This window comes from Balaenoptera physalus, assembly GCF_965194825.1.
Source record: "Balaenoptera physalus genome assembly, chromosome: 12".
Lineage (NCBI taxonomy): Eukaryota > Metazoa > Chordata > Mammalia > Artiodactyla > Balaenopteridae > Balaenoptera > Balaenoptera physalus.
In genome coordinates, this window is record NC_138897.1 from 58,945,221 (window position 1) to 58,970,982 (window position 25,762).

General features: G+C 35.0%; 1 protein-coding gene across 1 annotated transcript in view; it reads left to right on the forward strand.

Annotated features, from left to right (window-relative positions):
* Positions 1-25,762, forward strand: part of ROCK1 (Rho associated coiled-coil containing protein kinase 1) — a 143,893-nt gene that overhangs the window by 105,938 nt on the left and 12,193 nt on the right. Inside the window, 12 exon segments of the mRNA XM_082418593.1 lie at positions 3,053-3,159; positions 4,359-4,509; positions 6,522-6,682; positions 7,550-7,734; positions 9,458-9,527; positions 12,062-12,067; positions 12,073-12,155; positions 19,234-19,399; positions 21,023-21,116; positions 21,986-22,074; positions 23,292-23,480; positions 24,338-24,497. Coding sequence (XP_082274719.1) covers positions 3,053-3,159; positions 4,359-4,509; positions 6,522-6,682; positions 7,550-7,734; positions 9,458-9,527; positions 12,062-12,067; positions 12,073-12,155; positions 19,234-19,399; positions 21,023-21,116; positions 21,986-22,074; positions 23,292-23,480; positions 24,338-24,497 — 1,461 coding nt within the window.

Consider the following 25,762-nt stretch of genomic DNA (forward strand, 5'->3'; position numbering starts at 1 on the left):
TTGTTTGTTTATATATATAAAAAATTTTTTTTAATTTATTTATATTTTTGGCTGCATTGGGCCTTCATTGCTGCACGTGGGCTTTCTCTAGTTGCGGCAAGCGGGGGCTACTCTTCCTTGCGGCACGCAGGCTTCTCATTGCGGTGGCTTCTTTTGTTGCGGAGCACGGGCTCTAGGCACATGGGCTTCAGTAGTTGTGGTGCATGGGCTCAGTAGTTGTGGCTCGCAGGCTGCAGAGCGCAGGTTCAGTAGTTGTGGCACACGGGCTTAGTTGCTCTGCAGCATGTGGGATCTTCCCGGAGCAGGTATCGAACCCATGTCCCCTGCATTGGCAGGCAGATTCTTAACCACTGCACCACGAGGGACGTCCCCATTCCTTTATTTTTAATTTTTATATATAGTTGATGGGCCTCAAATTTAGATAGTAGATTTCATATTTGGGGATTTTAACATATTTAGATTTTTCACAGTGAGTTTTTTTTTGTTTTTGAGACTTAACATATCTGTACATATTAAAATAAATAAAAAATATGTATCTGGAAAAATTTTCACAGCATGAACACACCCATATAGAAACTGAATATTACCAGCAGCCCAGAAGTTCCCTTGTACTTCCGCTTAGTCACTAACTCCTTTTCCCCGAAGTAATCACTGTTCTGACTTCTAACACGTAAGTTAGTTTTGCTTGTTTTTGAACTTTTATATATGGAATCATGCAGAAAACACTCCTTTGTTTCTGGTTTATTTCATTCAATATTGTTTGTGAGGTTCATCCGTATTGTTGTATATGGCAGTAGTTTGTTCTTCTTGCTGTATAGTACTCCAAGTATTTTGTATGACCACTGCAATTTATCAGTTATTTTGTGGTGATGTCTTTTAAATCAGATATTCTGATTGTTTCCATTTGCGGATTATTATGAATAATGCTGATATGAACTTTCTTGTACATAGTCTTTGGTAATCATACATATGCTTCCTTTTGGTATATACCTAGAAGTGGCAGAGCCATAGAGTATATTTAGCTTTAGTAAATACACCCAAGTATTTCAAAGTAGGTGCACCAGTTTACATTCACCAGCAATGTATGAGAGTTCTGGTTGTTCCACTGCCTCCTCAAGGATAGTACTCATCCCCACTGAGTTTGGTCAGTCTTACTGTTTTAGCCATTCAGGTGGTGCCTGATGGTATTTCCTTAGGGGTTAGTTTCCATTTCCCTGGTGTCCGAGATGCAGCAACTTTTCACATGTTTATTGGCAATTTGTGATATGCTCTTCAAGTCTTTTGCCCCCCCCTCACCTTTTTTTATTGGATTGTTTGCTTTTTTCTTGTTGGTTTGTGGAAGTCCTAGATATTAGTCCCTATCAAATTCATGTACCATAATTATCTTCTTCCACTCTGTGGTTTTCCTTTTCACTCTTAAATGCTGTCTGCCAATGAACAAGAGGTCTTACTTTTCTTATTTTTAATGTAGTCCTATTTTTTTTTCTTTTGTGGTCAGTGCTATTTAGTGTGGCCTATTGAATTCTTTGATTAAATCATGAGGATATTATTCCCTATTTTCCTCTAGAAGCTTTATTGTTTTGATCTGCTTTGGTTATGATCCCTTATATTTTGGTTCTTATTCCTTCCACTGTATGTGTGTGTGTGTGTGTGTGTGTGTGTGTGTGTGTATATATATATATATATATATATTTTTTAATATGAAGCTTTTTTTGCTTTCATGTATTGTACGGACAAGTTATAGTTTCTTCCTAGCATTTTTTTAAAAGTACAATAAATGAGGAAAATAAAATATATTTAACATACCTTTTATAAAGTTACTAGGACTCTAATGAATTCAACCCATATATTTTCATTACTTTGTCTTCTTGGGAGTTGGTTTATATGAACAACTTCTACACAAAAATTCAGTTTAACCTGAATATACTATCTTTCTACAGATTTTTAAAACCTATTATTTATTATAAATACAGGAAGAAGCATTTTTTAAATAATACTTTAACATTTAAACATCTTGCCATGTTTGCTTTATCTCTCTCCATACAAACACACACATTCTCTGTATTTTTGCTCAACCATTTGAAAGAAACTAGCAGGTGTTTCTTTCTCCTATATGAAAATATTTCTATGTGAACAGAATGCCATATTGCCTGTGTGTGTAAATAAAATCGCTTCATTGCTCTCTAGATCCTAGAACTAGCCTACCAGAGAAGCCTTATCACGTGCCAAAGATTTAATATTCATTTGTTCATTAAAGAACTACTTCAGAAACAGTAAAATATGGGAGGCAGGTTGAGTGCCTTGAAGACTTTGGCAAGCACTGCAAGTTAAACACTAAACTTTAAGAAGTACAAATTTTTTCCGGGTCTTTTAGGGTGCTTTATCCATTTCCCCGTCAAATCTTAGGCCACATTGAATCACAAAATAAGAAAATAGGTTTTTACTTTTGAACTAGACAATATAATTATATTCATATATGTTAGATTCTGCATGTATTAAATTGTGTTTATTAAGTACTTATGCATTCAAAACGTAAAACCTAAAGCATATCTTAATGAGTAGAGTTTCTAAATATGTGAGTTGCTACCATTGCATGACATGAGCATCAGGTAGGTTAAAACTAAGCTTTGTTAGAGCACTTGAATTCCTTAAAACTTAGTTTCTTTAGTAATGGAGTTTTTCTTCATTAAGTTTAAGAGTAATTAAACACTTTTCAGAATGTCTGATACATAAAAAAGCACTTAAATACTTGCCTTAATTAACATGGGGAAAGAGCACTCGATTAGGACTCAGATCTGATTTCTGGACGAAGCTCAGGCTTATCTCTTTGACCATCTGTAAAATGAGGAATATGTACTAGATGATCTCCAACTAGAATTAACATTTTTATCACTATGTATTGTAGTTATTGTATATACTGCTAAGAAAACACTTAATAAATTTCTGTCTGATCAGGAGATTTTAAACTTTTTTTATCTTAATGATCATGCTGGAAAAAAAAAGATTTCTCTTTCAATGACTATGTGACTTGAACTTTTTTCTTACTTGATAGCTCGAATTACATCTTTACAAGAGGAGGTGAAGCATCTCAAACATAATCTTGAAAGAGTGGAAGCAGAAAGAAAAGAGGCTCAAGACATGCTTAATCATTCAGAAAAGGTAAATGATTTAACATATACCAATTATGAGATAGTATTTACTGATTATCAGATATTATAGGATGGTTTTATAAAAGATCATTCATTCCTAATCTTTATATGTTTACATTTCTAGAAGTTTTTATTGTTGGTTGCTGTGTGGAGGTGTATGTGGGTCTTAATTTGGGCTTTTTAGGGTGTTATTTTTATTTGTTTGTTTTTACCCTTGAAGGGTATCAGATATCTGATATTATCTGATCATCACAAATTGCTTTGGTTTGGAGATACCTCTTCATATAGAATTTTTCCCCCATTTTTTGTACATGGGTAAGATGAAGATGCTAAACCTTACTAATTATGAAGAAGGAAAACAAAGGATTAGTATGTAGTAGACCATGTGTGCTTTTTCCATTTCGTTAGTAAGAGTTAGCAAAATAGTAAAGAGCATACATAATGTAATTGGCCTTTGCATGTAGAGTTTTCATAACAGTCAAAAAATGCCATTGGTTATCCTCTGTCCTTACCTTGCTAAGAAAAGGATTAAATAGGTAATATGCAGATTTAGCTTACCTCCCTGAAATGTTGTAGGTTTACTAGATCCTCAGATAAATGATCAGAAAATCCACCACTTATCTTGTCCTTTGGACATGTTTTGTGTCATTTAGAATAGCTTTTTGATGTCTAAGTCTGGTATAAGTTTGGAAATAGGATGAAAGAAGAAGAGTAGAAGTACCCAAACAGGAATGGAATACATGTTGACATTCTTTTGTCAGAGCAAGGTAAATCTAGGTGTAGATGCAAATGTAAATAGAGATCAGTTTTTTTAAACGGTAGCAAAAATTTTTAAATGAACTGAAGAATTGTCCTATTCATTTCTGATCCTCGCAGTGAACCCTCCTGAACATAACAGAACTCTGCCCTGCCATCAGCCATGGCTAATGATTCACATGGGGAAGGGTGGGGGGTAGAAAAAAGGTGATATTTTGCTTTTAATTATATGTGCTTATTGTGATTTTTAAAGTAAGACATTATAGATGGTGTGAAATATACAAGAAGTATAAAAATAAAGTTGTCTTGAATAAAAATATTTAAGTATATATGGTGTAACATTTCAAGCCAATGTGATTCATGTATTATCTCTTATGGGATATTAATTAATATAAGATTTAATGATGTGCCTTTTGCACAGCATAGTACATGACTCTCATTCTCATTTTACAGGAAAAGAATAACTTAGAAATAGATTTAAACTACAAGCTTAAATCATTACAGCAAAGGTTAGAACAAGAGCTAAATGAACATAAAGTAACCAAAGCTCGTTTAACTGACAAACATCAATCTATTGAAGAGGCCAAGTCTGTTGCAATGTGTGGTAAGTGTCAGTTTTAATATTTTCTACATGATTAGTTTTTAAATAATGCCAACAAAAATATTTTGATTTTCATCAAATTTTATTGTGTAGTAGTTTAAACTCTTAGAAATTATAAATGATGATCTGGGAAAAGGGTGCCTTCCTTTTTTGACACCTTCCATTTTTTAAAATGATAATTTCACCTGCTAGTTCTCTTACTCTACCATTCTCTACTCCCTATACTAACCTCTACTCCCTGTAAAAGTCAGTGGATTCTCATTTCTCCCAGTTTTTCAGCCCTTTCCTTTGTTTTCTTCGAGATCCATTCTGGAACTCATTGTCTGTTAATTCATCTGCTTTCTTGTTCTGTACCTCAACTCTCTCATTCCTTTGTATTTCCACTGTGTTATGCCTCTAAGCACAACAGATCTAGATCAGACTAGCCGGCCACTTTTCATTGCTTCAAATAGTTCTTCAGATGGGTGTTATCCCAGTGTATTGTCTCCAGCCTCAGGTGAGCTGTCAGTTTTATGTATGTCACTCGTGATTTCCTTCTCCTAAACTTATATTTCTCTCCTCAAGCTTCCTATGCCATTTCTTTATCACTTTAATTTTAGGTGAACATTCTCCTATTTCAAAAAGAAATTGTGAAATCATAGGTGTGAACCCCTCAGAATCTAATTCTCTAACTTAATCAACCTGTCCTACTACTTTACCCATGTTCATTATCTTCCTTCTCATCTTACAGGAGGGTGATCCTCTTCCTGTCCTTGCTAATATGTTCTAGCTGTATTCAGATCCAGCCTCTTATCTCAACTTATTATTTCTTTTTCTCCTCTTTATTCTCAACCTTTTTTCCTCCACTGAATTCCTTCTTGTTGTAAACATGTACAAGTCTCTCCCATCTTAAAAAAAAAGACAAACCCTTGCAGCAACCTGTGATCCTTACTAATTGCCACTGTTTTATTCCATCCCTTTATAGCCAAACATAAAAAGATGTCTTCCTTTTCTTCACCTTCTACTCACTTCTTAACCTACTGTAACCTGGAAGTGTTACCTGGCACCTTAAATTCAGTTTATTGAAGGGAAAACGTGTGACCTTATCTGTCAGACCTGCCCTTACTCCTATTCTGACTGTCTTGGTTAACGGCTATCTAGTTTTTATGAGACCAGGCTTGTAATCAGACAAATCTACTTTGCCTCTTAGCCACGCTATGACTATGAAAAAACAAAAAAAAATTAGGTGGGAAAATGCATCTAAACTGCCTGTACGTAGAAAGCTTTCAGTAAATGGGAGATATTATCATGGTTATGGATGATGGTGTTCAACATCCAGGGGCCCAAGCCAGAAATCTGGGAATTATTCAGGAAGCTCCATTCTGATGGTTTCTGTTTTGTCACCTAGAGGACAGTCTGAAAGTGAGAAAGCAGACTTATTAAGTTTGAAACCTGATGGTGCAACTTAAGAGTTGCAGGACCCTAGAAAATTAACCTTCAGAACCTTAGTTACCATATCTCAAAAAGGGAACCTTACTGTAGACTAATATCTTCTGATAATAATTAAAATAGGTATTATACTATCACGGAATCTGGTCTGAGTTGCATAAGTTAAAGTTTACATCACAGCCTTAAGCCTCAGAAACTTTTCTGGAAGAATGCTAGGTATAGATTAATAACCACAATCTTATTTTTCTACTTTTATCTGAACTACCTCCATTCTTCTCCTTAGATACTCCACTTTTTTCCAGCTATACTTTCACCTTCTGGTCTGAAAATGGCACTGAATAGTCTCTCAGATCATTGGGCAAGGGATGGATTTGGAAGATTAGTTATATTTTATGACTCTCTTCCTTTAGAGATCCCACTATACAAATAATTCATAATGTTAGAACTTCTATAATGAATAGCTCTAAAAGAGTCCCAGGATAAAAACAGTAGGGATTTTTGGCACCTAGTTGTCTTAGACAGCCCATGAAAGTGAAAAGCATTAGTCTTTTTCTTTAGATGTATGTTTGTAACTTTTTCTTTCACAGAGATGGAAAAAAAGCTGAAGGAAGAGAGAGAAGCTCGAGAGAAGGCTGAAAATAGGGTTGTTCAGATTGAGAAGCAGTGCTCCATGCTAGACGTTGATCTAAAACAATCTCAGCAGAAGCTAGAGCATTTGACTGAAAATAAAGAAAGGATGGAGGATGAAGTAAGAAAAATAATACTGATTTTGTTCATCTTATAAAAGAGAATATCATTGTTATTACTAAAAAGTCATTATCTATAATTTAAACAACATGGTGGAGATTTTAATAAAATAACCTATATGTATCTGTGTTCACTGCTGTAAGGTCACCACTATATCCCTAACTCCTAAAATTTTCATCTTCGTATAGTGAACATTCACACCATAGGTTCTATACCATTTTGCACTGTGACAGTACAACTGTAAAGAAGTGTCACAGCTCCTCCCCTGAAGAAACTGACCATTTGCTTTTTAAGAGAGAGAGAGAGAGAGAGAGAGAGAGAGAGAGAGAGAAGAACCTCTTTATTGTCAGGTATCCAGTAATCCCAAAGAGGAGCATTGTATTTAGATTTCAAAAGAAGCGTTAAACTGTGGAGTCAGTTTATTAGTCCTAACGCCTGATAAGTACTTGATAAATATTTATTGAGTTGAATTAAATATATATTCAATTTGTTTTATAAACTCTGGAGGGTTGTAGATTAGAGTACAAACATTTATGAAAGAGCAGGTAAATTTAAATACAATTTAGGAATGTCCCCCCAAAAGTGACTTTTATACTCACCTTCTCCAAAATTTCCATACAGGTTGGGGTACAAAGAAACCAGATTTCTTTTCCCTCCAAGATCTCACATCTGAAATTTGGGAATTAATTTGATTTAACACTAAATTCTGCAGTAATAAATGCATAGAACAGTGGAGACTCATTACAATACTAATATTTTCTACTTGTATAAGGAATTATAATGTACTTGAGATTTGATTAGTATTCTTTCAAATGTCTAATAAATTACTAAAGAGATTTACAATCCCAATTATTTTTCTCATTCATAGGTTAAGAATCTATCCCTGCAACTGGAGCAGGAGTCAAATAAGCGACTGTTGTTACAAAATGAATTGAAGACCCAAGCATTTGAGGCAGACAATTTAAAAGGTTTAGAAAAGCAGATGAAACAGGAGATAAATACTTTATTGGAAGCAAAGAGATTATTAGAGTTTGAATTAGCTCAGCTTACAAAGTAAGTTTCGGAAATAACATTCTTGATTTCTTTCTTTTTTGTGTTTAGCATTTGCTTATGTGTTTCATATTTTATGTGTGTATAGGTTATGTACTTAGAGTTTGTGAAAGGAAGATTTAGGAAAAAGCATTTAGAAAAAATAAAAGACTTTATTTGCAAAGAAGGTTTGCAAGGGAGTTCAGGCTTTGGAAAGACAGGCTTACTAAATAAAAAACACAGTTATTTAAAGGGGAAAAAACAGGACATTATCAAGACTACTGACTTTACAATGTCTGTTTATGGTAGGAAAAACACAGTTTTCTCATATGATTTTCATATCTACGAAAGTCATCATGTTTCTTCACACTAGAATTACAAAAATCAGGAATAACCTTTTTATTAAGGATTTAGTACCTTACAGAAAATGTTTAAGGTTTCTTTATTTTAGAGACTAGAATTAGACATTAGACATGATGGCCCTGTATTTGTTTGTTTGTTTGTTTTATCTTGTTTCTTTGGTTCATCTCAAAATGCAAAATGTCCTTTTTCTTCTATTCTGAGATGTGATGTGCCCGCTTACTTGAAATGGGGACAAAGCAAGGTGTCAGTATGACTTTCAGAATTTGTATAAGGACATGGTTCAGAAATTTAATAGCAAAGATACCTTATGCCAGACCATGACGTTTTATTTCCTCCAAATTTATGTTATAATGTCTTCATTTGCCAGCTTCATTTACAACACAGTAATTCTTAGGTAAAATTGCTGGTTTTGATTTTGTTGACTTTATATTGGTGAAATTCTTTTCCCCTTTTAGAGCCACTGTTTTTACCAAGTAATGTGTTTTGTAGTTTTCTTCTCCCGAAATAACTTTCACTCAGCATTTAACTAATAATTATTATGTACTTTCTGTCAACCATATGCTGAAAATAAAAAGCTGTTACTATCTAATATGAAAACCTAGCAGCTGCAGATGGAATTGTTCATTGTTGAATAGCTATGTCTTTGGGTTGCATTGTGTCTCTGTCTTTTTGAGTCCTTTCCTCTCTGTGAGCAGTGTTTATGTGTATGTATTCTGTACATGTACTTGTCTCTTTATCTGTGTTACTCCTCCTTTGTCAGTTGTTGTTATTGCCTCCCTTCTTACTCCTTACCTGAGTATTCATTTCCACCGCACCCTTGTGCTTAATTGACCATAAAATATAGTACTAAATTATTCTTATTATTTATTAAATATGGTCAAGTTTTTAATAGTCTACTTACTGCATAAGACATTTTAAGTGTATCCCTAAGAAAGCTTTTCTTTACAAAAATTTACCAAAAAATATCATTTTTAGTTTTATTTTTGCATTGTGGATTAATCCACAATTAATAAGTGACCTTCAGTAGAAAACTGTTCCCTCAACTTTTCATAGTATCATTTAATAAGGAGCAGAAGTGTGGCCTAACCAAATATAACTAGTAAAGTAATACTGTATAATGAAGTATGATTTTTTAAATTTTTTTGGCCGCACCGCGCGGCATGCGAGATCTTACTTCCCCTATCAGGGATCAAACCTGCGCCCCCTGCAGTGGAAGCACAGTCTTAACCACTGGACTGCCAGGGAAGTCCCTGAAGAATGATTTTTTGAAACAAAGGTTACTTTAGTAAACCTTTTTTATTGTAGCAACTTTAAGAAACGAAGAATAATATAAAGTCTAGTATAAATAGGAGCATTTGTTTACTGTTTTCTCTTTTGTCTAAAGACAATACAGAGGAAATGAAGGACAGATGCGGGAGCTACAAGATCAGCTTGAAGCTGAGCAATATTTCTCGGTGAGAATCATTTTTAACATATAGACTGTTTCAAAACCTGACTTAAAACAAGGTATTTAGATTTTTAATGTGAACTATGATTCTTTTTCAAATGACTGTGAAGTAGTTTTCTCCCCTTCTTTATATCCCCATCTTTGCATTTCATTTCTGGATCTGAGTTGGTGGTCTGTTTAAGTTGTAAAGAAATGACTGTTTTTGTGCAAATATTTCCAGAATTGCTTTCAAACTGGAGCAACATATAAGACTTTGTTAAGGTTTCTGTCTGCCTGGTAGCAAGCTCTGGTGGTTTAGAGTGCCAGTATTATCATGTGTGGTTCTTGCATACACATTATAGGGGCCTACATACATATATCTCTAGGTATAACTACATACGGTTGTGGGTATAACTAATGTTGAGGAGCTTTCTCCTATTTCAGCTCTGTGTGCACTTTTATGCATCTGTTACCCTTTTTCTCCATAAAAATCATTTTCTTATTTGCTGCAGGCCAAGTTATTTTCATTACTACTGTTGATGAGCATTTATAGCTAATGCTTTGAGGCTTTATTGAAACCTCTGAATTTTTGTTTACTTCCTTTGGTTGCCAAGCTTGTGCTCTGCCATTTCAGCTTGACATTTATCTACCAGCTCCATTTCTCTTTCAGTGACAACCACCTTTCCTATGAGCTTTAAGCAGTGTAATTAAATGCATGGAGTTTGAGTTACACTGATAAACATGCCCTAGAAACCAAGTGTGAACAATATTGGAAGTAATGATTTCTCTAGTAAAACATCTGGATACCATTAGAGCTCTACAGAATTTCACACAATTTAGAGCTTCATGCTCTACTCTTTTCATCTCCTAATAAATATGGTGACTTTCTACTTCTGTCTATTTCTTCATGGCTTATTATACTATCACTGGAATATGTTTTTAAATTAAAAAATAATTCAAGATTGTTGAAAAACTTTTCCCTGAGTGTAAATTAACCTTAACTATTCAGTGTGTGGTACTGACTTCTGCAAAGTGGTCTGTAATATCAAGCACACCTTTTTGTCCCTAGGCTTCCATAGAATAATCATTCAGTGCCTCCATGTTTGGGGATGGCTGTCAAGTGATTTGTGGTGGTTCCTGTGGTTTCTTGATTTTTGCCTCTATAAAAACCATACAAAATACTAACCCTATCTTTAGTTTTGATTTATTCTATTGCTTGTGAGGACTGGGTTAGATGTTAAATTTGATAAGCTATTATGAACCAAATTTAAGATTTTCTTTAATCTGGGCTTTCAAATCAGGTTATTTTTCTTTTTCTCTCTTCATTGATTACACATATAAATTTCAGTAATTGAAGTCAGAGAAAGGAGAAATGAGAATCTGATTCCTAAATGCAGAATGGACTATTTCATTTTAGAAATTGTAAGCACTTAAACTAGAGCCAGCCATCATTCTTCCTTCATTTGCATTCCCATGGAAATGTATTTTTCCCCTAGAGAAGTGCTGTTTCTTAGAGATATAATTCAGTGTACAGTGTAAAAGTAGTACTCCACAGCTATTTGCTGATCCTTACTATTTTTTTCCTTATCTTTTAAACTAAAAAGGGTGGTTTAAAAAAAAGAAATAGACTTCAGAATTGGAAGTTTACTCTGTAACCTCAGCATCTAACACAGTGTGGGTCTAATAGTTTTTCATGCCTGTTAAATATTTTTTGATGGAGTTGGCAAAAAACCTAGTGAATTTTGTAAGAATCATTGTTCTGTAATAAGTATATATTATTCATATGTTGACAGAACATTGATAAATCCTATTTATGGATATTTCTTCCACCTCTCAACCACCCACTTCGTCACCCAGAAGAGAAGTGGTTTCTCTAACATTATTCACTTCAAGAATTGATCTAACTTTTAAATAAGTATTGCTTGCTAAGTTTCTTTATAATGTTTTTCCAATCAATATAATATTTAATATATTTTTGAGGTATAATTTATATATAATAAATTGTACCCATTTTAAGTGGTTGATAAATTCTGACATATGTGTATACTGTGACCACCACCACAATCAACATATAAAACATTTCCTTCACGGCCCTTTGGAGTCAATCTTCTCCACCCACCTCTATCCTGCAGAGCAACCACTGATTTGCTTTCTGTCTTATTGATTATTTTCACCTATTCTACAATTTCATATACATGGAATCATGTAGTACACACTCTTTAGCACCTGGTTTCTTTCATACAGCTTAACATTTTTTAGGTTTATCACGCTGTATATATTAGTAGTTCATTCCTTTTTATTGTTGAGTAGTATGGGTACATCACAACTTTAAAAATTCATCTGATGATAGATATCTGGGGTTCTTCCAGTTTGGAGTTACTATGAATAAAACTGCAATGAAAATTATGTATAAGACTCTGTATGGATATATATTTGTATTTGTCCTGGGTAAATACTTAGGAGTGGAATTGTTGGACCATGTGTTAATTGTTTATAAGAAACTACCGAACTGTTTTTTAACCTACCATAAACACTTATTTCTTCTTATCACTTGTTTTGCAGACACTTTATAAACCAGGGTAAAGGAACTTAAGGAAGAAATTGAAGAAAAAAACAGAGAAAATTCAAAGAAAATACAGGAACTACAAAGTGAAAAGTATGTCCATTTTAGTTTAGAACAAGAATCAGTACTATAGCAAAACATTCTTAAATTTAAGTTTAAAGATAGAGAATAGATGTGCCATTATTCTGATGGCAGTGGAATAGCAAATTTTATTGGGCTAATTCAGAACAAATCAAACTAGATTTAGGCTAAATTTGCCTTTATGGTGAAGAAATAATTTGATACATTAACACTGTAGCGGTTGTACAGAGATTCACTAAATTGTGACAGTAAATTGTTTTCAAGGGTCTCTCAATCTTCAAACATCTATTTGTATATAAATAGTTCATGCTGTATTTGCAAGTCATCATTTTATGTTAGGTAAAGGTATGCAGGGTCTTCCTCTCTTAGTATTATAATGCAGGTTAATTTCCATTGCATGTGTGCCTAGGGCCTTACAAGGAGGTGATCTTAGAAAGCTATTAAGTGTAACAACTGCTCATAGCTAGATAGTGTGAGAACAAACATTGAAACTAGTTTTCTCACATTGTTATATTCTTTTCCATATAACCACCTTTGAAAGAAATTTTAACTTTTATTGTTGAAGCAAACAAATACATAAAATAGCAAAACATGTACAGTTTTATGAATTATATGACAAATATCATTATAACCACCACCCATGAACAAAATCTACCTCAGAAGCCCACTATATCCCCGCTTCTGCTTATGCCTCTTACCTCCCCACCACAGAGTAATCACTATCCTGATACTTATTTGTTGAAGGAACTGAATCATTTGTCCTGTATAGTTTTCCTCAGTTATGATTTTGCTGATTCTGTTTCCATAGTTAGTTGAACATTTTCATCATCCTTCTGTGTTTTTTGCAAATCAATGGTTAAATCTAGAGTTTCACTGTTTAGTATGGTAGCCACCAGTCACATGTAGCCATTTAAATTTAAACTTTAGTTCATTAAAATAAAGTTAAAACTTTAGTTTCCTCAGATGTACTAGCCACGACTTAGGTGCTTAATAGTCTTATATGGTCAGTGTCTACCATATTGGACAGCACAAGTGTAGAACATTTCTGTCATCGTGGAAAGTTTTACTCGGCACCCCTAATCTGGAGGCTTAAACAGATTCAAATCTGATTTTTAGAGGGAAGAAGACTACCTCTGTTTTTAGCAACCATTGGCACTCAGTGCTTAGATTCTTAATATATTAGGTAAACTCTAAGGTAGGCACAAAGCTACATTTCCTGGTTTCTCTCTGTGACAGTAGTAAACTCCTTTTGTAGAGTATAGTCTGTTGCCTATCATTTGTGTGGTATCTACAATGTAATATACAGTCCCAGTTTATATGCATTCACAGTGAAGGGGACACCCAATCTGCTACATACTATATTGTTTCATGGGGTTGATATGTTTTCCCTTGTTTGATCTGTTTAAGAGAAACATGTTGATCACCACTATTGTGCTGTGTGCTGTGCTTCATGCCAGTGATATAATTATTAATAAGTTATGGCTCTTACCATCAAGTGCTTCAGAATCTAGTCAGGAAACAGACATAATTAAGGTAGGTGGCTATTGACAAAGTGCTATTGGAATATACTGAAGGGGTATATACCTCATCTTACCATCTGGGATTCAGAGAACATTCCCCAGGTGACAACTAAGCAGAGTAGAATTCACCAGGGAATGGTATATGGGTTGAGAACAATATAGGCAAAAGCCAGTCTGTGATTTGGGAGCAGCAAATGCTTTCATTTGCAGGTAGGGAGACAGTTGGTGACAGATGAGGCTGGAGAGAGAAACCTGAGTCAGATTACAAAGGGCTTGTGTGTCACTGGAATTATCAACATTGAAGAGTGGAAGATTTTATTTTTGTTGCCATTCTCTGTTGTATATCCACATCACCTAGATCAGGGCCGGGCAAATAATAAGTATTCAATAAATATTCAATGAATAAATGAAAATTTAAGCTAGGGATTGACAAGATAGGGTTTTAGAAATCTCTAGTCTTTAGAGAATGGATTGGAGTGAGGCAAAGCTGGGTGGATATAGGGAGTCCAGTTATACTGCCATAGGAATAATCTAGATATACAATTATAGTGGAAGTTGGCAGTAAAAGGAGAGGCAAGTGCCTAGGAAAAAATAGAAAGTAGAAGCAATAGGACTTGTAGATTTGAAGGTATGGGGATAAAAGTTAGGGAAAATTTCAGGTCAGCTCAAGTTTCTGACCAGGACAGTTGGGTTGTTGGTAGTGGTAGTCCCTATGCTAAGGAATACCAGTTTGGGGGAATGAGAGCAAGCAAGGTTATTTCTATTTCACACCTACTGAGTTTGAGATGCCTATGGGATGTCCAAAGAGAAATGGATACCAGACATTGGCATTATTGCTTTGGAACTCAAAGATAAGGACTTGAAGCCAATTCAACAGTCATCTCATGCTGAAACCACTAAGATAGATGAGATTTATTAAGACGGTTGTGTTTATCAGGGTTTATGAACTCTTGAGCCTATGATACCATACATGTAACTGGGTTGAAGTTAGTTGGATCTAAGTATCGGTAGCATCCATTGCGTGAGTTGTGAGGATTATAACAAACTGAAGAGTTCATGTTCTCAGTTCTGAGCATTTGCTGCCACATGGTAGCACTGACCCAGTATTTCAAGATCTTCTGGTTTTTCAAGAGAAGCCAGGAATCTCAGTTTTTATGTAAAATATTGGCCCAAATTTATTTTTAAGTGTGTATGTGTGCGTGCATGCATGTGCACGCACATGCAGGTACAGAAAGGAGGTAGGAGGGGACATTTATATGGACTCATTTGGCTCTCTCAAGCAACAAGTTGTAACCCCTAGTGTAGGATAAGGAATGGGCAGAGGAAGGGAAAGTATAAAGTCACCCATAATACAAAGAGGAAAGCAGTGGGGGTATCACAAATGCCAGGGGAATAGAATATTTCAAAGAAGAGAAAGTGACTTAAAATTCCAAATACTCAGAAAGGTCAAGTAAAAAATAAATTGTCCATTATATTTAAAGTTGTTATCTTGTTGAGAACAGTTCCTAAATAATGATGACAATATTGATAGGTACTATACTGAAGTAGACTGAGACATGAGTGGGAAGGGTAGAAGTACAGAGAGAGTAGACAACAGCCACATTGACCTCTTTACTATTCACAAACCAGTCTGTTACTCTTCTGCCTCAGGGCCTTTGGACTTGCTCATCCCTCTGCCTGGAACATTTTCCTCTGAATATCCACATGGGTTCTTCCTTTACCTTCTTCAGGTCTAGGCCTAAATGCAATCTCAAGAGAGACCTTCCCTGAACACTCTTTCAAAAATTGAGAATGCCCTCACCTTACTACCTAGCTGCCCAGCTCAGTACTCTCTTCCTTGTTTTATTTTTACCTGTAGCACTTATCTCTTCCTAATATATTATAGAATTTGCTTACTTATTCTGTTGTTTTTCTCTTTCCATTCAAACTTAAGCTCAACAAAGGAAGGAATTTTCAGTTGTTTTGTTCTTAACTCTAATTCACTGCTATATGCCTAGCATCTAGAATTGTACCTAGAACATTGTAGATGCTCAGTAAATATTTATTAAATCAAAAAATTCAAGAAACATAGTTGTTAAGGCAAGGAGCTATGGCAGTAGCTGGAGGAGACTGTGAAGGAGCGTCATTTCTTTTTAAAGATAGCAGAAATTTGAGCATTGGACATGGCAGGGAAATCAGAGTGGAAAAAGTTGCACATCTGTTCACTGATTCAAACAAAATTTCTGAGCACTTTCTATGGGCCAGATGCTTTTCTAGGCATTTGGAATATAGCAGTGAATAAGAACAAAGCCCCTGCTTATAATCTTATAATCTAGAAGCATAGGGAATTATCGATAAATTGATTTCTTTAAGGAGACAGGAGAATAAAAGTGAGAGATTGGCCTTAAACATCAGTAAAGACAGGTCTTTTACTATGGAGAATTGTGAAGGAAGTCTGGATGAATGTAGTTGCAGATAATTTATCTGAACCTGATGCAAAGCAGTAACCCCAGATGAGAACATGTTATCCATCTGAAGCCCTGCATTACTACCCCTTAGTATTCATAGACTTACCAATGGCAGTATTTTTTATCTCTTCCTAACTCCCCTACTCTTCTAGACAACTATTTTCTATCTTTTTCTCCCTCCTCAAATCAACAACTTCTCCTTGTTCTCATACTCAGCAAATGGCCTTGCTTCCTGGAAGTCATAGAACATCTCCTCTCTTCCACCAGCATAGCTACTAACCTGTTTGCGTCTGTACCTAAAACCCTACCTTCCTTCTGATTCATGTAAATGGACAAAATTTACATGAATTTACCTAAAGGCAGCCCCTCGATCCCATCCCTTTCTGCCTGCTTAACAGTATGACTCCAATAATACTCTCATCTTTCCTACATCGTTTTTTCCTTTCTGTAGTCATTCCTATTGTTATATAAGCATACAGGTAAACGTCTCCTTAAAAAATAACCTCCTTTTCTTTTTTGTTTTTTTTGTAAGGGTTTTTAAAATTTATTTATTTTTATTTTTGGCTGCGTTGGGTGTTTGTTGCTGCACGCGGGCTTTCTCTAGTTGCGGTGAGTGGGGGCTACTCTTCGTTGCGGTGTGCAGGCTTCTCATTGTGGTGGCTTCTCTTGTTGCAGAGCACGGGCTCTAAGTGCGAGGGCTTCAGTAGTTGTGGCTTGCGGGCTCCAGAGCACAGGCTCCGTGGTTGTGGCGCACGGGCTTAGTTGCCCCATGGCATGTGGGATCTTCCCAGACCGTGGATTGAACCCATGTCCCCTGCATTGTCAGGTGGATTCTTAACCACTGCGCCACCAGGGAAGTCCAGCCTCCTTTTCTTTAAACTACATATCTTACTTCCAGGTAGCATCCTATTTTTTTTGCTTCCTTTTGTAGCAGACTTCCTTGAAAAGTGACATACCATTTATCATCAGGTCCTCTTCTCCCATTCTCTCTCGAGCTCACTCAAGACTTTTGTACTTATTACCCTACCAAAATAACCCTTTTCAAGGTCACCGGTGACTTCCTAATAGCTAAAAACTATAGTCAGTTCTCAGTCCTAATCTTATTTAATAGCAACAATTGACATAATTGATTACTCTCTCTTGACAAAATTTCTTTATTGGCTTCTGTGACACCAAACACTGTTTTCCTCTTATTGAACTGGCTGCTCTTCCTCACCCTTCTTTGCTCCTTTGTCCTTTCCCATCCCCGAGACCTTTAAAGTTTGGAGGACCCAAGGGATCACTCCCTACTTGTTCTCATCTAGCCTCAGGGCTTTAAATAGCATCAGTGTACAAGTATATTCTCCCCTGAATTCCAGACTTGTAAATCTGGCTGTCTGTTTGACATCTCCAGTTGAGTGTTTAAGAAGCATCTTATACGTAACATGTCCAGAAAAAATGCCTTACTCCCTCACCTTGCCAACCTGCTCCTTCCCCATGTCAATATTAGCTATTCTGTTATTCCTAGTTGCTTAAATCCAAAACTTGGAGTCATCCTAGACTCTTCTTTTTTTCTTATATTCTGCATGAAATCCGTCAATAAATCCTAGCTATAACTAAAAAACATGTCCATGATATGATCACTTCTCACCACTTTTAACATTTACCAGCTTGGTCCCAACTACCATCATCTCCAATCTTGATTATTTCAGTTGCCTCCTAACTGGTATCCCTGCTTCTACCATTGTCCCCCTTCTAGTCTGATCTTAAACAACAGCCAGAATGATCTTTTTAAGACAGAATACTCAGAGTAAAAGCCAAAGTCCCTATATTGTTTTAGAAAGCCTTATAATACCTGTTCTCTCTCCCCACTTCTCTTACTACATCTCACAACTCCCCTCAACCCCTCCTCACTCTGCTCACATTAGCTTCCTTCAGAACATTTAGGCATTTAGGCATTTGGTATTAGATGTTTCTTCTGCCTGAAGCTGTATTCCCGGATACACTGCATGGCTCTCTTACTTCCTCCATATATTTCCTCAAATGTCAGCTTAGCAGAGAGGCCTCCTTGATCACCCTCTATAAAATAGTGACCACACTCACAGCCTCTTCACCTTTCTTTTCATTGTTCTGTGTGATATACTGTATATTGTTCATTTCTTTGAACTGTCTCACACTACTAATGTATGTTTTCTGAGGGCAGGGAGTTTGTTACTACTGTATGCCTTAATTCCTACAACAGTGTTTGGCACATAGGAACATTCAAATATTTGTTGGACAAAAACAATTGTCAAAAAAATTATTTTTTGTAGTCACTATATGTCTTCCTCTTTAGGCTTGAGGCAGCCTAAAGTATTTGTATTACTCTCTTAATAGAAAATAGTTGGAAGTCATTCATTCATTCATTTAATAAACATTTATTGAGCACCTACTGTATGTAGGGGTTACAATTATGACCAAGATAACTTATCGAAGACAGGTTCTTTGGGAAGAGCAGGCAAACTGCAGTGATCTGGTCGTGGTCTGAATGTCAATTCTGAAAGGCTTTTAAAATGTAATTCCTAAGGAGCATTCCTAGAATAGTTTACGGTGGTTTGCAGGTCTATTTATAAGTCTTCATAATCTCATTGAATTTCAGAGCTGGAAGGGACCTCAAAAATAATGTAGTTTAATCCTCTCATTTTATGGATTTGATTAAGTTGAGCTCCAGTAAGTATAAGGAACTTGCCCAATGTCCCTAACCAATTAGCTAGTGGTATAATGAGGATAAGTAAGGATCCAGGCCTGGCCTCTTGATTTATAAGCCAATGACATTTCCACTGTGCCATGCTGCGTTTCATTCCAGATCCCAACACATTCCCTTCTAGAAGTAGACTGCTTGCCATTGTTTTATTACCTTTTTCTTAGTTAAGCAAAATAGCAGGTACAAGATTAAAGTGTCCTTTGCTTTTATAGTTTTTCTAAGTGTGAGAGGTTAAATTCATTACTTTCATAGGAAGTCTGTAATGGATTCAAGGTTTATTTTAAGCAATAAAATACTTAATTCGTTTTATCATTTAAAAAGAATTGTGTTTTTAAGCATATGATTAAGTTAGAAGAATGAATTGAATTTGTTTACATTCATTTCTCTTTTAAATCTACTAGAGAAACTCTTGCTGCTCAGTTGGATCTAGCAGAAACAAAAGCCGAGTCTGAGCAGTTGGCTCGAGGGCTTCTGGAAGAACAGTATTTTGAATTGACCCAAGAAAGCAAGAAAGCTGCTTCAAGAAATAGACAAGAGATTGCAGATAAAGAGCACACTGTTAGTCGGGTAAGTGTGATAGTTCATTAAGTTATGTGATTAAAATTAATTTAAAAATCAAAATAGGTTACATGTTAAAGCGTTAGGGTAAGTGTAAGTGCATGAGTATTTACTTATACACAATGGTCAACTTGTACTCATATTTAAAATAATTTATATAATCTAAAACAATTGTTAATGATTGAAATTCTTATTCAGTGTATTGGGTTTTTTCCCTTTCTGGCTGTAGATTTTAATATATTTTCTGTAAAGAAATGCTTACCTTAAATTCATTTGTTTTATTATCTTAATAAATTGCAACTGATTTCATGACCAGAATTCTATAAAATTCAGAGAAACTATTTTGGGATAAAAAATTCTTTGTGGATATCTACAAATCCATTATAGAAAAACCAGTACTACAAACAATTACCTATTCCTGAAATTTATACTATGGTCTATGTATTATGGAACTAGAAAGGGAAGTTATAGAGATTTTTCTTCTTGGTGGTGAAGCCACCATCAAATGCTCTGGTATAAGCAGGTCTGGGTTCAAATCCCAGCTTTGCCTCTAAGAAGTTACATGGTCTTGGCAGTTTGCTTTAACTTCTCCAAGCCTCAGATTCTTCATCTATAAAATAGAAACAATACCTATTCCACAGGATTCTTACGAAGATTAAATGAAATCATATAAATAGAAGGGTGAATAAGTACATTACTAAAAGACATTGTTGGAGGACAGAGGAAATGAAAAGTGCCCACCGAACTGAGAAGGTATCTTGAGACCGAAAAACAAGGCAGGCAGCTCCGTATAATCAGTGGATCAGTTTATTATAGGGTACCTTACTCACAGAGTGGGTTCGGACAGACAATGATCTGGAAGCATTCACAGCTGCACTCCACACCACCAAGGGACCATTGGGACAATGTTATAGTTAACCTAGGGTATGGGGGGTATGTGGTTGGAAATAGGAAGTGCATTCCTACGTCAAGATTTATGAATGGATAACTAGTCTCGTAGGTACCAGGAATATGTCAGCGAAGGTCTTCATCACTGATTGGGGACTAACAGAGCATAGAGGCCACCTGGTCCTAATGATTATGAAATAATATCTATTAACTACAAAGCCCTTGATAACAAAGAAGTGATTTTTACCACACAGTACAGTTCTGGGTAGGGTCAGGGGAAGGACAGGAGGAACTATATGGGCCCACAGTGGCATCATTTATGCTAACAGCCATACAATAATCAAACATTTTAAACTGTCATTTTCATCATCATTATTCAGATGAAGAAACTGAAGCCCAGAAAGGTTGTGACTTGCTAAGGGTCACAGAGCTAGAAAACTAAATGCATATTTCCTAGTTTTTAGTCTCGTTCTCTTTTCATTACATTTTTTATTCCTTCCGTTCATATGTAATGTGTATATACACACACTGAAATAAGTTTTGGAAGCTAACAATTGTTTTTAAATATTTTGAATTTAATTATATCCACATATTTTAAACTGGAAACCAGATGTTTTTATAATTAAGCAATGTCTGACCTGTCCTCATCTATGGAAAATGCAAGTATTTTTTTAAAGGTTATTGCTTTAAATATGAGACTAGCAAAGAGACTGTATAGCTTAAACGTTTCTGTGCTTTGTTTAGCTCGAAGAAACAAACAGTATGCTAACCAAAGATATTGAATTATTAAGAAAAGAAAATGAAGAGCTAACTGATAAAATGAGGAAGGCAGAGGAAGGTATGTAGGATTTTTTTAAAAATCATAAGTTAAATCAAGTTCAGAGGTAAATCTTTATGTTGTGCATTAGGTTTTTGAAATATTTGTTTTCATATATTAAATAACTTTTGTAGCCTTAAGTATTAGTAGAACTTAAATATTCTCACCACCACCCCTCCACAAAAAGGTAAATATGTGAGGTGATTGATGTGTTAATTAACTTGATTGTGGGGGATCCTTTCACAATTTATGTGTATATCAATTCATCACATTATACACTTAAAATATCTTAAAATTTTGTCTATTATACCTTAATAAACTGAAAAAAATCTTTTTTTAAAATATTAATTTATTTATTTGTTTATTTGTTTTTGGCTGCGTTGGGCCTTTGTTGCTCTGTGCGGCTTTCTCTAGTTGCGGCAAGCGGGGGCTACTCTTCACTGTGGTGCGCAGGCTTCTCATTGCGGTGGCTTCTCTTGTTGTGGAGCACGGGCTCTAGGTGCGCGGGCTTCAGTAGTTGTGGCTCGCAGGCTCAGTAGTTGTGGAGCACAGGCTTAGTTGCTCCACTGCATGTGGGATCTTCCCGGACCAGGGCTTGAACCTGGGTCCCCTGCATTGGCAGGCGGATTCTTAACCACTGCGCCACCAGGGAAGCCCTGGAAAAATATCTTAATGAAGTTACTGAAAGTTATTATGTGGTATATACTAATTTGAATAATTAGTTATTGTTACTAATAACTAATTAAGAGTTAATTAAGAATTAAATATTTTATTGCTTAAAATAAACCTTGAATCCATTACAAAATTTCTATAAAAGTATCTCATTGTTACTTTGCAAGGCAGAAATTAATTAATGCCATGCGATAACATTTTATATAATTTGTTGACAGAATATAAACTGAAGAAGGAGGAGGAGATCAATAATCTTAAGGCTGCCTTTGAAAAGAATATCAATACAGAACGAACCCTTAAAACTCAGGTATACATGCTCTTAGCCTTTTCCATGTGTTTGTATTTGAGTATCATATATTCAGAAGTTAATATTTGCTCTTCATGTCCTTTTTCTTAAAACTGAGATTATAAGGTTCAAGCTTTTCATTAGAAAAAATAATGTAATATTCTTTCTTCATTAAATGTGGAAGACTTATTCAGGAAGTAGGATTTCAAGCGAGTTAAGAAAGCTAATTCGTCTAGTCATCTGATTAGTGAAGAATTTGTTTTAGATTGTATAGAAAACCTACAATTGACAGTAGGAAAACTTAATGAGGAGAAACCACATACTTGACTGAAGTCAAGAGAGAAGAATGGGGAGTGAGTAAGAAACTTAAAAGGGGTAGAGGTATCATTTTGCTTTGTATTTTGCAGCTAGATCAGATTTTTTACACTAAAACTTGGTATCTTGTCATTTTACCAAGTTATCCAGTAGTTTAAATTCTTCATAAGCTACTGTGTACCTCAGTTGATTTTTACAGTAAAATAAATATTTTCTACTTGATAGCTCCTTACCACCAATCTATTCTCCCTCTCAACAATCCTTCAACTAGAGTAGTCTTTCAAAAATGCACTTAATACTTGTTGAAAATCCTTCAGTGGAGATTTTACTTCCCTTTATACCCAAACAGAGACCATGAAGAAAAAGATTGACATTTATTACATACAAAAAAGTCCAAAAGAACATAAGTTGAAAGGAAATAAACTAGGAAGAATATTTGCAGCATGTATAGATAAATATAAAGAGCATCTGCAAAAAAGAAAAAGACAATCCAATAGAAAAAAGAAAAAGTAAGGGACACTTAAGAGAAAAAAGAAGCAGTATCTCTCTGTACTGTCATGCTTGCTTATCCAGCTCCTCCACCAGACTAGGATGCCTTTGGGGCATAATTGTATTTTCTGTGCTTATATCTAGTGCCTATCAGAGTACTTACATGCAGTATAATAAGTGCTGAATAATTGTTGAACAATAACTGGATTTTTGCAAGCCTGTCTGGTTCTTACATTTGAACAATGAGATGAATCAATAATAGTTACTTGTGCTACCAGTTATCATATTCCAACATTCATTAGGTTCTCCTAATTTTCACATACACAAAAAGTCCTGCTTCCTGATTTTGAAGAAAAAAATATATTTTTAGTGGAGATTTAAATTGGGTAGCTACAATGAAGAACCTTATTAATAACATTTTAATATTTTAATAGGCTGTTAACAAGTTGGCAGAAATAATGAACCGGAAAGACTTTAAAATTGATAGAAAGAAAGCTAATACACAGGATTTGAGAAAGAAAGAAAAGGAAAATCGAAAGCTACAACTTGAACTCAACCAAGAAAGAGAGAAATTCAACCAGATGGTAGTGAAACATCAGAAGGAACTGAATGACATGCAAGCGGTAAGGTTGTGTGTTGCACTTGTAGGATTATTTTAAATTGTTATTACTGTATATACTTATTGTCTACTGATCTCATTTAGTTTTTTTAGTATAAAAATCATATTTAGGTTTATATTCTCCATAATTTGATTACTGTTACTCTAATTTGAACCATGATCTTGAAAAAATAGAAAGATACTCTGTTGCCTGTTAACTATGACTTGAGTAATTTTTACCCCTTAGCATCAGCTTGATTAGAGATGCTACTTTTAGAGAAACAACCAAGGGTTTTGCCTCTTTGGCTTCAGACTGAAATTGAGATATGGCTCATATAATATTGACTATAGTTGGGATAGTGGAATTGGAGTATTATAGCTTTTTTGTTTCCTCTGATAAGGACTCACTTTTCAAAATATCAGACTTAATTTTTTGATGCTTCCTAGCTTAATAGCACAAAATTGAGAACATGGTCTCTGATCTTAGACAGACTTAGATACAAGCATTGACTCCATCATTTATGGTTTTACCATCCTGAGAAGCTTTCTACATCTTTTAAATTATTTTGTTTGAAGCCATAAAAGCAATTTCTATTGTTTTAACAGGTGTTTGGTTTTGGTTTTTGATGCTTTGTATTAAAAAAAAAAACTTATTTAAAGCAAAGAGAAAAGGAGCTTATCCAAGCAATGTATTACTGAGGAAGAGAACTTGCACATTTATAGTTGTATTAAAATCTGTGGTAGTAAACATTCATGAAATTTACAGTAAATTTTTAGTATTAGCAATTCTAGATTACTTATAGTTCCACTAATTCTTAATTTCTAATGTTGGAAATTTTGATCTTGATTCTTTATATTATCTTGGTATTTTTTTTAAAATAGCAATTGGTAGAAGAATGTACACATAAGAATGAGCTTCAGATGCAGTTGGCTAGCAAAGAGAGTGACATTGAGCAATTGCGTGCGAAACTTTTGGACCTATCAGATTCTACAAGTGTTGCTAGTTTTCCTAGTGCTGATGAAACTGATGGAAACCTTCCAGGTAAGAATATTTTCTATTACTTCGTTCAGGTTTGCTTAAACGTCATGGAAATTAATGTAGATTTCTTTCATTTGGATTTCTACCTCTTTGTTGTTTTGTCCATGGATTCTTAAGAAGGGATTTATGTTTCTGATAGCCAGAGTCTGATGACATTTGTATACCTAGTGCATTTTATAGAATAAAAGCAGTCATAAGCAGTCTTAGGCTATTAAAATAGATCTGAGTGGCTCTAACTAAATAGAAGCTTGAAGACGTTTATGAATCAATATTGAACCAGCCTAATGCCATGGTGAAAGTTGAAGCTGCTGCTACAACTCTCACCATTTAAGGAAGGTTGTACATGTTTACATGAGTAGCAGCTCTTCAGTGTTTTATGTATTTTTGTGCTAAAACTAAGAACTATACTTAATAATCAGAACCACAGCAGCTCTATATAGAAGCCCACCTAATGCTATAGTTATAAACTTTAATCAGACTTGAAGTTTCAAATTTGGAGAAATAGATAAAAGGGGTTGGAAGATGCAGAGAGGGGTCAGGGAGTCAAGTAAAGGCAAAAGCAAGTAGCTAGGATTTCAGACTTTTTCTTCTTTTTCCTTTTTTTTGTTCTAGTGGAGAATCAATTGAAAAATAAACACAGCCTCATTCTTGGGTTCATTGTAGTGTAGGTTATAGTACATTTATGTCTTTTTAACAGAGATGAACAATACACATATTACAGGTTCAATTTAGAAATGAATAGGTTATATATATTAAAACATGCATTACAGATTTTAAAGGCATACACACACACACAACACATTTGACCTACTACATATTCTTAGTTCAAGGTCTTGAAAGTTTTGTTAACGTGGTCCTAAACTTGAAAATAGATTTTATTTAATGTATTTCCTGAATAATGCATAAAAAGATATGAATCAACACATTTGATATAATAGGGATCTGTTTTAACAGATATTACTTGTTTTTTGAGAATTTGATATAAAAAACTTGATAGACGACTTAGAAAATTTTACATTATCGTTCTTGGTCAAGAAAGTGGGACTCAAAGTAGGAAGTGAATTCAGTTCTTATTTGTATTCTGTGTAATCCCTGCCCTCATTCTTTGGTGGCTTTGCTAGCCCAAAATGAGATATCTGGAAAGGGAAGGTCAGGGAATAAATATTTCTTACTCCAGTGGTCAAGAAATTCCTTCTGTATTTCCATTTTTGGCTCTCTGAAACCTCCTGCCTCTTGAGAATCTTGTAGGTGCACATCCTTATCAGAGG